The following is a 14,096-nucleotide window of genomic DNA, read 5'->3' as shown; positions in this document are numbered from 1 at the left end:
GTCATAAGAGGCATTTCTATTAATGTAACTCTGCTTACTTGCTCATTCATCCATCCACACGCTCAGTCACACATACAGGCATTTATTCAACATTCACCGACCCATCAACCTGTTGTCTTGTTCACTCACTCACTCACATCTAGACACACTCCTTCGGTCAACCCTCTCATTTGCCCATTCATCCAAATCAGGGACGTGCCTAATTATTTTCAAAAATAATTAATTAATTCCAATTACATTGAGAAAATTGCTATTTAAATTAAATTAAATTACAAGCCATTTTCAAAAAGTAATTAATTAATTACAATTATTTTGTCAAAAGTAATTAATTAGCTTAACTTACAACATTTTGCAAATCTACCTGTAGCCTTGACTTTTGATATTTACGATTCTTATGTCGAAATGTGTCTGATAGCCGGTTAGCTCAGTCGGTAGGCCACTTGCTTTGTAAGCGAGGGGTCCCAGATTCGAGCCCTGGAATGACTGCACATTTTTCTTACACTTTGACATTCGAACAAGTCGTCTGATTGGTTAAAATAAAAAAAGCAATACTGGGAATCCAAAATATACAGAAGACGAATGTGAATGGGTCGTTTTCAGATCTTCGTTTAGAAGATCAAGTATTTAAGTCAGATTGAGCTGTTCCGCTTTATCGGTTTAGATATGTAACTACTAGAAGTTGGTGATGCGTAAAATAATGTTCATAGCTTGTTCAGCCAGGTTAATTTCATCTATCAGCTTTTACTTTAAATTTATTTAAGCGATCAATTTAATAGTAGAGAGAACATTAATACTAGCGATTTTTATGGAAATGTTTTTTATCAATACAACTAGACATCAATACTACGATTTTGTTTTGAGACAGCTGTTATATAATGGAAACAGATATCAATACTTGCATTAGAAATATAAACTTTTACTATCTGTAGACAATTTTCATACAAGGGAAAAGGATTATTAACACTTGCATGAGAAAGATAACGTACCGAAAACGACATAATTGACAATATGAATTCTGAGTTTCGTTGTAATAAATCTAAATTGTATGTGTCATATATGTTACTTGTATTTGTCGTCATTGCTATCATTTTATCGCACGAACACGTACGCTTTGACACATTTAAGATTACAGCGAATGAATACATTTCTAAACGTTTCAAATCTAGGATGACGCGTATATCTCCGTTAAAATCGAAAGACATTTTAAAAGTGAAAATGGAGCCAGATTTAATGAAACTTATAAATACGTCAAATTCAAAATTTACCCTCACAGTAAATGGATCTTATCTTCTTGAAAATAAGAACCACTGCTCATCTGTGTCAAATTTGACAATTCTTGTTATAGTCTTATCAGCACCAAATAACTTTCAAAGGCGAATAACGATCAGAAAAACCTGGGCAAATGGAAGCCTTTATTCTTCGTACGGAACAATGAAAGTTATCTTTCTTCTCGGCATCATTGATGACTCTAAAGTTCAAGGTAACATTGAGAAAGAGTTTAAGCTCTATGGAGATATTGTACAGGGTTCGTTTATAGATTCTTATCACAACTTGTCTCACAAATCTGTTATGGGCTACAAATGGGCAACTAAACGATGTAGAAATGCTAAATATGTTATCAAAACAGACGACGATATAGTAATAAATATGTTTCGAGTATTCAAAAGTGATATCCGCGTGATGGCTTTGAACTGGAATCATGTGCATTGCCTACGTCATACCCGAGCTATAATTTTAAGAGGTAAATGTAGTAAATGGTATGTCGAATCTAATCAGTTTAAAGGAAGGACTTTTTATCCACCATACTGTAACGGACAATACGTGTTGATGCTCAATGTCAGAGTTCCATATTTATACGAATCAGCATCGCAAACTCCGCTGTTTTGGATTGATGATGTATTTATATACGGAATTGTTATAGGCAATATACCTACACTGAAATTCAGACATATAACTTGGAGAGCAATTGGAACCTACAGGAGAAAATCACAGTCTGAAACAGAAAAAAAACAAATTACAGTTATATATATATCAAGTTACTAAAACTGTTCGTCAGATGAATGATGTCTGGGCAGCTACTATAAAGCAAACTATTTAAAATGCTATCATAATATCAGTACGATATGAGATTTCACTACAAGTTACTGGTACCATACATGATGTATCTATTTTCATACACATTCAAAGTAAGACGTATCTGTTCTGCTCACGAGTATTTTTTTTTGTTTGGTTACTTCTTTTTAGTTTGTTTGGCTGTTTTACAACTTGGCAATGTAATGGTGGGCAAATTATTTAACTATTTAACCATTGATCCCGTATTCCGTACAAATACTCATTTCTTATATCATGTGAATAAAGTTATGGAAGTTTATAGTATTCAAGTTTATGTTACCCACAACTATCCCCAAATGCTCATATCAGCTAGTATTGAAAAAATTGACTACAACTCGTGACTGATTGATAAATGGGCTTTATTAAGCCATAAACTAAGTTACATCATCTAAATATCAGACATAAATGGTATAAGACTAACATGTAAAAACAATTTTTGAAATATCTGGGGGTGTTCAACCGCCCATAAACATAAACGTATATGGACTAGATATTGACTAGATTTGTGTCTAATTGGGTACATGTACTAGTATCAAAACTGACAACATTGTAAATTCAAAATATATAAAACATGTAAAATGATAGTCACATCAATATAATCATTATAAAAATAGAAATAAAATACAATTGCCGAAATGAAGCGCAGAAATGCTGGGTCTAAAGGGATGGATCGAGGGAGGAGGTGGGTTGACCAAAATCACGTTTTTCTTTGTTTGATAAAAATAGGTTTGAGATGACTAAATTGCTCATCGATTATGCAGCGGTTTACTTTCCGGCTTATCGCCAACATTTCTGCGTCACTAATTTAACATAGAAGGGAGTCCAGTTTGGCACATAAATCATTTTATGGGACATAAAATACATTTATGTTACCCACAACTATCCCCAAATGCTCATATCAGCTAGTATTGAAAAAATTGACTACAACTCGTGACTGATTGATAAATGGGCTTTATTTAAGGCGTATGCTAGAATTTCACCACTTTTTTCCCAATAACAGATTTTGTTCATATTTCATATATTGTTAGTTCATTTTATAAATTTGATGAAGATTTTTATCTCCAAAAAATGGGTACTGCGATGGGCAGCTCAATGGCACCATCATACGCATCGTTATTTATGGGAAAATTTGAACAAGACTTCCTTAGAAATCGAGATCTACAACCGACACTTTGGCTGCGTTTCCTGGATGATATTTTTATGGTGTGGGATCATTCCTTGGAAGAACTAGAACTTTTCATCAGAGAGTTAAACAGTTTTCATCCTGACATAAAGTTTACGCATACTATTTCACAAGATTCGCTCTCGTTTCTAGATGTAAATATATCCAAGGGAGAGAATTTATGTGTCGAAACTAACATATATGTGAAAGAAACTAATAACCACCAGTACCTGGACTATACATCATGTCATCCCAAACAATGTAAGAACGGTATTCCGTATAGTCAAGCAAAACGCTATAGACGTATAATATCAGATGATGACAAGTTCAAACATTCATTATCACAGCTTCGTGAATTCTTCGTTGACAGAGGTTACCCACATGATGTGTTAGACCGTGCCTTCCAAAAAGTAGTCAATATATCTCAGCAAGAAGCTTTACAGACTCAAGTTGGGGACAAAAATAGTGTAATTCCTTTTACTATTGTGTATGATCCAGCGCTTCCACGTATTGGTAACACTATTAATAAATACTGGAGTATTTTGAACCTATCAAAAAGCTTTACAACTAAATCCATTTATGAGAACTGTAAACCTGTTGTTGCCTATAGACGTCCGAAAAATTTACAAGACTATTTGATAAGTTCAGAGTTCAATAAGCAAAGTGATAAACTTTATCTCTCACAGAGATGTAATGGTAGCCGATGTTCGCATTGTACCAATATCGAAACAGGTTCAGAATTTACCAGTCAAATGACTGGTCAAGCATACAGTTTACACCATAACGTAAACTGTAAAAGTAACTGTGTAATTTATTTGATTACTTGCAAAAAATGTGACAAACAGTATGTGGGACAAACTAAGCAACCTGTATCAAAACGCATGAACAGTCACCGATTTGATATTAATAGTTTTACTGACCCTACTTTTTCCTCAATGGTTGCATCACATTTCAATTTACGAGATCATTGCTTAAAGGACTTTTCTTTTATGCCTATTGATGTTGTAAGAAATGACATTGATCGTCTCTGCAAAGAAACAGTGTGGATACATAAATTGAAAACGCTCTATCCAGATGGTTTAAATTCTAAAGTTTTATTTGATATTAATTGACCAATCAACTAATTGTATTGATCTACATATATAGATATGTAATGCCGAGTATATCGTTGTTTTTTCCTATTTCTGTTTTTTATGTACGTAAGTATAGGAAATTTTGTATAAACACTATCCGACAATTTACTCGGTATGTTTGTTAAATCCGTTTAAAGAAACGTTATTTTTAATTTATTTAACATTGTAAATAATGTAGATCTAAACTTTGTATACATTTTACCGCTTTTTTACGCGACGTTGTTTAACGACGTCACGTCCGTTGTTTTTATTGTTATTCTTCCCTGAGGAAGGCTTAACGCCGAAACGTTGGAAGTTAATAATTATCTATGAACAAACGCTACACGTGTTGTTGATTTTTCTTATTTGTTAAAAATAAAAAGAAATATGGGGGTCACCGACTTCGTTTTCATTTTATTTCAGATTATAATGCATGGCCATGGTACAAGTGTATGTTGAAATCTAGAGAGTGTCTGCCATAACATATAAGATCAAGGAATCAAATAAATGATTCATGAAGTATAACTGCTAGTCAAATCTCATAAGACATGATTATTTCCCTTCAAAACAAAAAGAAATTTTAATGAAATTCAAGAAATAGTTGCATGACACTTGTGTGTTGTTGTTGTTTTCTAAGTCAAAAATGCATCATAATTATGAAATATTGTATATTTCCTTTAGCAGTTAATATTTCCAAATCTACATAAAAGAATTTGATTAAACTTGCAAGAATAGCAGAATATAATGTTTACTTTTGAATTATAAAAAGAGAAAGGGTGGTCACCGAATTACATTTTTCACATTTTCATTTTGAATTATTGCCCCTTTATGATACTGGTTTGTGATCTTCATGCAGAGAAATAAAAAAAAACATTATAAATCCAAAGCAGTCATAAATACTGGTCAGACTCCAAACGATTATAAATAAATAAAGAAACGTCAAATGGGTCAAATGTAACTCATAATTTTAAATTAAAGACTAAAATCTTTGGAAATATGTGAAAAAGTGCGAGGAGATATCTACCTCGACACCGGTTTCAGCCGATGACACTGAAATGACAGAAACAAAAACACAAAACTTACGTTCAAAAATATCAGCGAGACAATTGTATGCTTTAATGTCAACATAAATTCATTATCAGACCTGTTATCTTTACAAATACATTCATATGTACATGTACCAGAAAACGTTCCCAACAAACTTCATCGCAGGTGTCCTTACATAAATACGCATAATAAGCTCGGACGTGACGGGATGTGACAGTCAAACGTTGTTACGCTGTCCCGAAACATATATCCTATTATCTGGATTTGTTTTGATCACGCATCAGAAATAAACACAGCGAGTGTCCGAATATCCAAAACCATGCAACTTTACCGGAAACGGTGAGCCATGCGATTTCTGCCTCGTGAAAATTTTATCTTGTGTACGTTTTGATTGCGGATTTCCTTACAGAAATACTCAGAATAAGCATGGACGTAACGGGACAGTTATAGTCAAAAGTTATCATGCCGTCCTGAAACGTACATACTATCATTTCGACTAGTTTTGACCAAGCGTTGAAAATAAACTTTACCGGAAACGGTGTCGTAATCGGTGCGTCATGCGATTTCTGCCTCGTGAAAATTTTATCTAGCATACGCCTTTAAGCCATAAACTAAGTTACATCATCTAAATATCAGACATAAATGGTATAAGACTAACATGTTAAAACAATTTTTGAAATATCTGGGGGTGTTCAACCGCCATGACGTGGCCGGGTTTGCCTGAGGCAAAGACGCCACAACCGCCACCGCCAGACGATAAGAGCATTAGTATTCAAGTTTATGACAGATAACTTGTGTGGTTTATAATATGCTTTGTACTGAGATAATGCATATGAAATAAATTTACATAAAACATTTCAATATGCTACAATTCATAATACCTTTGCATGGATAACTTAATTGTGAACAACACATTTGCATAAAACATTTTCTGTAAGACTTTCTTATATTTTGATTTAACTATGCAGATTAATTTACGGTGTTGAAGCTGTATACAAACCTTCCGATTCAGCACAGTCATAACATAAAGCGGGTAATGTTACCTGGAAAAGATACGAATGCCAGTCCGCTAAGCGTAGAAGTCGAGAGCGTAGATCTCGGCGGGGCGTATGTTCTCCTAGACGATTTGATAAAAGACCTTGTGTCTGAAATCATTCATACACAACCTCTGATTCATATGGGAAAGTTGGCAGTTACTTGTGGAGAACAGGTTAATTAATACTGGTACAAGACCCAGGAATTGGTTAGGTTAACGGCCGGCTGTTCAACAACGGTGTAAGACCAAAAACAAACAAACAAAGACATACGAAATACCTCTAAGGAAGTATTTACATTTTTATAACCTCCTTGCAACGGAATATCCACAACGTACGATTTCTAGAATGGACTGGTCAGTCATTCAATTTGGAAAGTACGACTTACTTTTCAAAAATGTGTTGACTGACATAGCGAACAGCGCAGACCGTGATCAGCCTGCAGGCTGATCTATGTCTGCTGTGGTCGCAAGGGCAAAACCACTTGTCACCAGCAGGCTAAAGGTTAAAAGGTTTTATTTAGAGTGAAATATTTCAACTGCATTAAGTGAAAGCCTTTTGATACAGGAACTGGTCCGGGTTTAAAATAAACAGCATATACTAGTAGTCATTGTTGTAATTTGTGATTAAAGTAGTTTACTTTCAGGTCAAAATCGATCTGCTCAAGATCGAAATAGGGCAGAAAAGAAAACATATTATTTTTGAATAATTGTTATTCGACCTCTGATGAAAAACAGTTCATCAGTTTTAATTAAGATATATTAAATCCAGGGAAAAAGTCGTTAAAGCCGAGTCAATTCAATTTTAACATTTACCGTCCAAAATGTCAAACTATTGTTTATTGTCCTGTAAGAATGTTTAGAGAATATTTCGAATTAGGCCATCTCGTTCAAGTGTTTTGTGAATGATGTAAATCGCGCGTGCAGTTTCACTGAATGGGCCATTTCTGATATTATATTTACTTTACGAAAGTAAACGCTTGTTTCTTTCTATACAAAACTTATAATAAATGCAAATATTTGTAAACAGCTGTTATACAAATTGCAGTTAACTAAATATCACAATCTGAAAAAGTACTTGATCTTCTAAACGAAGATCTGAAAATGACCCATTCACATTCGTTTTCTGTATATTTTGGATTTCTATATTATTTTTCGCAAATCTATTTTTATTTGTACCAATCAGACGACATGTTTCAACAAGCATTTGGCTGAACCATCAAAATAGCGTCGAATGGTAAAGGGTTAGGAAAAATGCAGTCAGTCCGGGGCTCGAACCCGGGACCCCTCGCTTACAGGACGAGTGCCCTACCGACTTAGCTAACCGGCTGTCTGACACCTTACGTGACCAAGTCTGTACCATGTCATATGACTTCTCTCAAAGTATGAGGGCGTAGTCGCAATGAGGTTGTCATAAGTATTGTTCATATGAAAAACCAAGGCGAAATATAGATTTTTTAAACTTCTACTTTCACATTCAAAATGTTGTAAGTAAGGCTCTGATTGGGTAACAAATAGCACGTCTTCAGATCCAATGCGCGTAGCGTTAATTGGAGATGTACTTTAGTCAGATTGCTAAACGTCACTGTCATTAACAAAGTTTATAGCGTAAAGTGAAGACATACAATTTAGGTGGTAGCTAAAACGCTGTTTACTGTATTACTAAACATTTCCAATGCATTCTTAATTGCTTCATCCATATTGAAATATTTATAGTTTGCTAAACGCCCAAGAAAATGAATATAAGGATCATAACTTGCAAGTGCTTTATAACGATTGTACAAGTCTTGATTTCTTTTGTTTGGAACTGGATAATATGGTTCACCGTTATCTGTCGAACGTTCAATGAACACAATAGTGTCGTTTGACTGATACTGTTGATTAGGAAACCAATTGTATTCAACAATTCGAATAAAATTATCTTCAGGATCAGGATGGTTCACAACACTAGCTGGTTGGAAATGGTCAATATCTTTTATAACTTGACGTTCAAATGATAATGATCGATATTCCAGTGCTGCTAAACCCTTTATAGCGTAATATCTGTCAAATGGTCCAGTAAAATATGTTTTTTCGCATTTGATGCTTCTTCTGACGTCAAAATAGTCCATATTTAATCGTATGATAATCTGCGGTGATTTTAACATATTCTTAATGAATCCTGTATAGCCATTTTTCGGCAATGCCTGGAACTGATCCGAAAAGTAACGAGTGTCCCAATTGTTTCTTACTGGGATACGAGCCAAAACCGAAGGTCCTAATGTAGCAGGTGTTTTATTCCACTGCTTGATAGTGTATGATTTAAACAAAAGCTCGTACAACTTTAATCCTACACGAGACAATGCCATTTCCTCCGAATTCAAAAGTGTACGATTATAATGTACTTGTTCATTTTTTAACCATGAATTCATTTCCTTAACTGATTTTATATCAAGGTTAAATAATGTATTAACAGTATCAATATTTACTGGGATTGGAACATATTTTCCCTTAACCAGAGCTAGAACTTTATGTTCATATGGAACCCATCCGCTAAAATGTTGCACATATTCCCAAACATGTTTGTATTTTGTATGAAAAATATGCGCACCATATATTGAAGCACGAATTTTTGTTTCATTATCAATATAGTCATAACAGTTTCCACCAATGTGACTGCCTTTTTCCATGACAAGAATGGATTTATCCGTTGTTGCAGCATATCTCTCCGCTATTACTGAACCGGACAAGCCAGATCCAACTACACATATATCAAAATTTTGATCATGCTCTAATCGTATTATCAAAGGTAGAAAAACGTCCCTTTTCAGTTCAGTCAACAGTACGAACAATATTACAATAAATATAAATAAACCTCCTGACACAAATCTCATTCTAAGTGTACATTTATTGACTTCCATCACAACATAACTAAGAATAAACTTTGATCAATGTTGCTGTTAACGTCGATACAATCGAAACATTTTTTAAAAAACAGGTAAATCCAATATTTTCTTTGCAATTTATCTGCTGGGTCAGTCACACAACACCGTATAGCGTTAACGGACGCTCAACGGCAACGGAAAAATTGCGACAGAAAGTTATCCGGTGTAACGTTGTAAACTGACCGCCATAGAGTAATGACCCCTCGGTCATTATTTTATATAGAATAGTGACTCCCGGTCATAATATTATGATTCCCCCCACCCACACACACACACGTAGAAAAATGACCCTCACATAGAATTGTGACCCTTTATAGAATAACGACCCCTAACCCAACCCAAACCCTAACCCTACCCCATCTAAGGTACACTTAGAACATAATTATCCCCCGCCGATAGGCATCGGAGGAGAATATGGTAATTGCACCCGTCCGTGCGGGCGTCCGTGCAACATTTTTGACCGCAATTATTATTCGACGGAATCGATTCCAGCTTTCAGGTATTACTACTACCGATGCCTTGTTGTGCAGGAAGAAAGAAAAATTGGATTTGCTTCCTCTGTTCGGCCCTTTGTTACATTTATCTTATAAGTTGTGACGGGTATCGTAACAAAAACTTAGTTAACGTCGTATTGTCTCAGGTCATAAAACATGGGACTTCCCTAAAACCAATTTGCATATTTTATGCCTTATATTGATATAATTGTTGACTTTTTCTACTTTAAAACGCATGAAAAATGACAAAAATACCCAAAATCCAAAGAAGGGTGTCTCTCCAACACTATACTGAAAATTAGATAATTTCTAACAACGAGGATCTTCACAGGTAATAAAACCACTGTGCTATCCCACACCCGTTTCACCTATTTTTGGAGGTACATGTATATATGAGTGACATATTGGTGACATAATGAAGGTTAAGGGTATTTGACATCACTTTCAGGGGTGGCATAAAACATTGTGCTTTTTCCACGTATAAAATGCCTTTTTACAATCTTGCACTCCAGAAAATGAACTGTTTTACCGTCAATAGCATTTTTTTTCGTAATGAGCCCGCGAGCCCATGCTTTTGTAAAATTAGTGCCACTAATTATTTGTCTTATGTTCTGGGTAAAATAAGTGCAAAATATACATTTTTCTCGCTCGCTACGCTCGCATAGATAATTTATCTTTTGTTTTGGGTGAAAAATATGCATTTTCCTCGCTCGCTAAGCTCGAATACGTATGATATGTATTTTTTTTCTCTATCGCATAGTTAATTTGTCTTTTGTTCTGGGTGAAAAGATATTCGTTTTTATCTCGCTCACTATGCTCGCACATGTAAAATCGGACAAAGTTTGCACGAGCTCCTATAAAACTCTTTACAATTTTATGTTAAATAGTCCCTCCCCGGGCTTAGAAATTCCGAAATACTTGTGCAAGAATAAGTCTGACAATTGATAAAATGTGACTATAGTTTGCATTTTATTTGTGTTAGTTTTGTCACAAAACCAGTCCTTTGTCAATACAAAATAAAGTACGTCAGAACACCCAGAATTAGGCATCTTCACAAGATGACTTTATTATGATGTTTCGAAAGCTCCAACTCATTATTATGTAGGTGAACGTAAATTCCAAATTCTTCATGGCAGACTTAGGACACATTGTAGTTCTCTTAATGAACATCTATTCTCTAAAAATATCGCAAACAGCCCACTGTGTGTATGTGGGGAGGTGGAAAGTACACACCATTTCTTTTTCAGCTGTCCTAATTATCAGAGAAAGCGCACAGAACTACTTAACTGTATTAGGCCAATTACCACTGTTACACTAAAACACTGTTACATGGCAATTCCTCAATTCCGAGTAGACTTAACAACTCCATATTTCTCCATATACATAAATATATACAGAAGACAAAGAGATTCGATATGTAATTCCTTTATTACTTTATTTCTTGAACACTTATAGCAGTAATAATAGCTTTGTATTCCAGGTTCTTTGTCAGTTTAGCTCTTCTTTACAGCCTTATCGAAAGTCCTAGAACTCCATGTGTCTTAAGTGGCATTTCTGACCTATCGACCCCATTTCCTGTATTTTTCTTCCTTCCTTCCTATCCCTATCTTCTCACATATTATTGCTGGATAAAGCATATATAATTTAGAGTCAATTTCATATAAACATTTCAATTTTCTTATCCAAAAATCCTTTTTGTCAATCTATTTTAAAATTACAGTTGACACATTTTGTCAGACGAAGAAACTGCAAGCAGAACATTTATGATGGATTGTTTATATTGTTACCATTGAAACTGTATTAGTCATAGGGAGAGAGTTTTAAAAAAGCTTATAGCTTTCTACCCAATCCTATATGTTTGTACATTTAACAATTTAGTGTAACAGATGTAATTATGTCAATGAAATACTGTTTAAACCAACACCCATAATGCACCAGATGGATCCATTGTTTTCAAAATTTTCCGTGGGAGCATGCCCCCGGACCCGCTCCCCACCCCCCTACTTGCCGTACACTACAAATATTTTACGCCCCCTCCAACACCAAATTCTGTATCCGCCCCTGAGTGCAACATGTAGGATGCAATAACAAAATGATGTTTCCTCTTAAATTTCCGACAAAATCACCATTGCTATAAGTTCCAGAATGCTTACACTACAATTTGTACAGAAGGTAAATTAATAATTATATACATGTATGCGTAACATAATTATACGTTATACCTTGCATATGTGATGTCACAAAGATACGAGGCTGTTAAAGCTACTTTCTCACCGAATGTTGGAACAAGTTTGGAAAAGTAAAACTTAAGCCTGTTGAAATACTTGAAGCATGAAACTTTTATAGGTAACAAAAAGATTTAGATCTAAAACATGTTCTAAACAAAAAGTCATGCACTTTTAAAGCAGGAGTTTCGTGATCTATGTTCTAAGTATGTTCTACCGTGTACCTTGAAAGTTGCAGGGGTTCCAAGTTGCAAAAGGATTCCTTTATGTTTCCCCGTTCCATTAGATCATCTTTTTCTATTGGCAAAGGTTTGATACGGCGAAACAATATCCCCTTGGTGAGACCTATCCGTTTTAATAAGCCAGCGCGCTACCATTGCGCCACTGAGGCTCACACAAGTGGTAAGAGTCAAACATGTTGGTTCAACTCCCATCTATCAAATCTGCCAAAGAAAATACCAAATTAATCGGCACTAAAGTAACAATAAAGAAAATAAAAGTCCATTTCGTACAAATTTGGCACGAAAATGTCCATTTCGTAAGACGCGGTCTTACAAAAAAAGTAATATTTAAGTTATGAATAAGATAAATATACCATTTAAAATGACCAACATGAAGGTTTATCTTTTATTTAATACATGTACATATTTTCAAGAGATTACATATATCTTTGAAATTAATGCCACAATTAAAAAATAAAAGTCCATTTTGTGTAAGTTTTTGCATAAAAATGTCCATTTCGTAGGGCGCTGTCTTGAAAATCGTAAAATTTTTTTTAAAAAACCCGATAAATATATTATAAAAAAATAACCAGCTGTAAGATTTAAACTCTCATCTTTTATTCATTTAAGAAAATACCAGATATCATTAAAAATTAAAGCCGTCTTTTTAATAATAAAAGTCCATTTCGTAGCGTAAAAGTCCATTTCACGAAATTGAGTCCATTTCGCACTCTATCCCTATCGTTAGAATTTCACTTCAATGTACAAAAACTGACATAAAATTAACATCTTCAAACAAAAACTAATCTAATTTTCCATTTTTTATGAAATGTTGAATTTTTTATTTAGTTATCCATTAACTTACATCTATAGAGATAACATCTTACAGATCAAAAATTAAAAAAAAAAACTTTCTATTGAACAGGAAAATGTTTTTCAAACAAACAAAAATCTATCAAACTTTTTTAAAAATTTTACGGACATTTAATTTATGTGGTGTTTGGACAAAATCGCACTATAAACATGTAACTACATTTAAACATAATGCAGCTATTTCATAAATAGCTTAACTTGTAAAATATTACCTAGTTTAGTAAAACTTGTGTATTTACTATCACTTAAATTGATGAACTAGACTTATTGCTATTTACGAAACAAATTCCATTTCTTAAAAAAATACAATAATCCTTTGCATTATCTCAGTTTCATGTACAAGTACCTATAATTCAATTCTCATAGTTAGGCTATAAGCCTAATACAAAATGTAAGATACGAACTTAATTTGCACAAACTTGATATGCACTACAAATTCTATATTTCATCTATAATAGACCTTTAAACATTTTGAATATTAACTATAAGACGATTTTCTTGTATTACTATCCTTAAATTGAACTAAACATGTTTACTGAAATCCAAGTTTTTAACAAAATGTCTATAAACATGAATTTATTTACTTTTTGTTTTTTAAAAAATACCATACACGAGTTTCATGAAAACAACAAACTACCTAGTATTTTCCAGGTTATACCATTACTTTCAACAAGAACTTGCAATGTACATGTACTTTCTAGTAACTCACTTTAACATTGATATATACAGTAACACTGTTATTTTTTTTCCAGTTTTCAGTACTATAATGTATACCAAATTTTTAAGACATATAAAACATAACATATTGAATACTAGATTTGATTTTTACGCCTTCAATTTCGAACAACTTTCAGACATGCGATTTTAGATTGACTATCAGCTATAACATTAAT

General features: G+C 33.9%; 2 protein-coding genes across 2 annotated transcripts; one reads left to right on the top strand and one right to left on the bottom strand.

The window, feature by feature from the left end:
- The first annotated feature begins 1,167 nt into the window (after positions 1–1,167).
- LOC123562155 (UDP-GalNAc:beta-1,3-N-acetylgalactosaminyltransferase 1-like) lies at positions 1,168–2,043 on the top strand. The gene has a single exon (XM_045354805.2). It carries the CDS (start codon positions 1,168–1,170, stop codon positions 2,041–2,043), a length of 876 nt encoding a protein of 291 aa, XP_045210740.2.
- Positions 2,044–8,094: 6,051 nt separating this feature from the next.
- On the bottom strand, positions 8,095–9,339 carry LOC128549133 (UDP-galactopyranose mutase-like). The gene has a single exon (XM_053525457.1). The coding sequence runs from the start codon at positions 9,337–9,339 to the stop codon at positions 8,095–8,097; it is 1,245 nt and encodes a 414-aa protein (XP_053381432.1).
- Between the last annotated feature and the right edge of the window lie 4,757 nt (positions 9,340–14,096).

This window comes from Mercenaria mercenaria, chromosome 2 (genome assembly GCF_021730395.1).
Source record: "Mercenaria mercenaria strain notata chromosome 2, MADL_Memer_1, whole genome shotgun sequence".
Taxonomy (NCBI): Eukaryota; Metazoa; Mollusca; class Bivalvia; order Venerida; family Veneridae; genus Mercenaria; species Mercenaria mercenaria.
The sequence above is the reverse complement of the archived record's forward strand: the minus strand, read 5'-3'. Positions and strand labels throughout refer to the sequence as shown.

Coding starts and splice junctions, on each gene's coding strand:
- LOC123562155 (XM_045354805.2), top strand. CDS start 1,168: ATGACGCGTATATCTCCGTTAAAATCGAAAGACATTTTAAAAGTGAAA.
- LOC128549133 (XM_053525457.1), bottom strand. CDS start 9,339: ATGAGATTTGTGTCAGGAGGTTTATTTATATTTATTGTAATATTGTTC.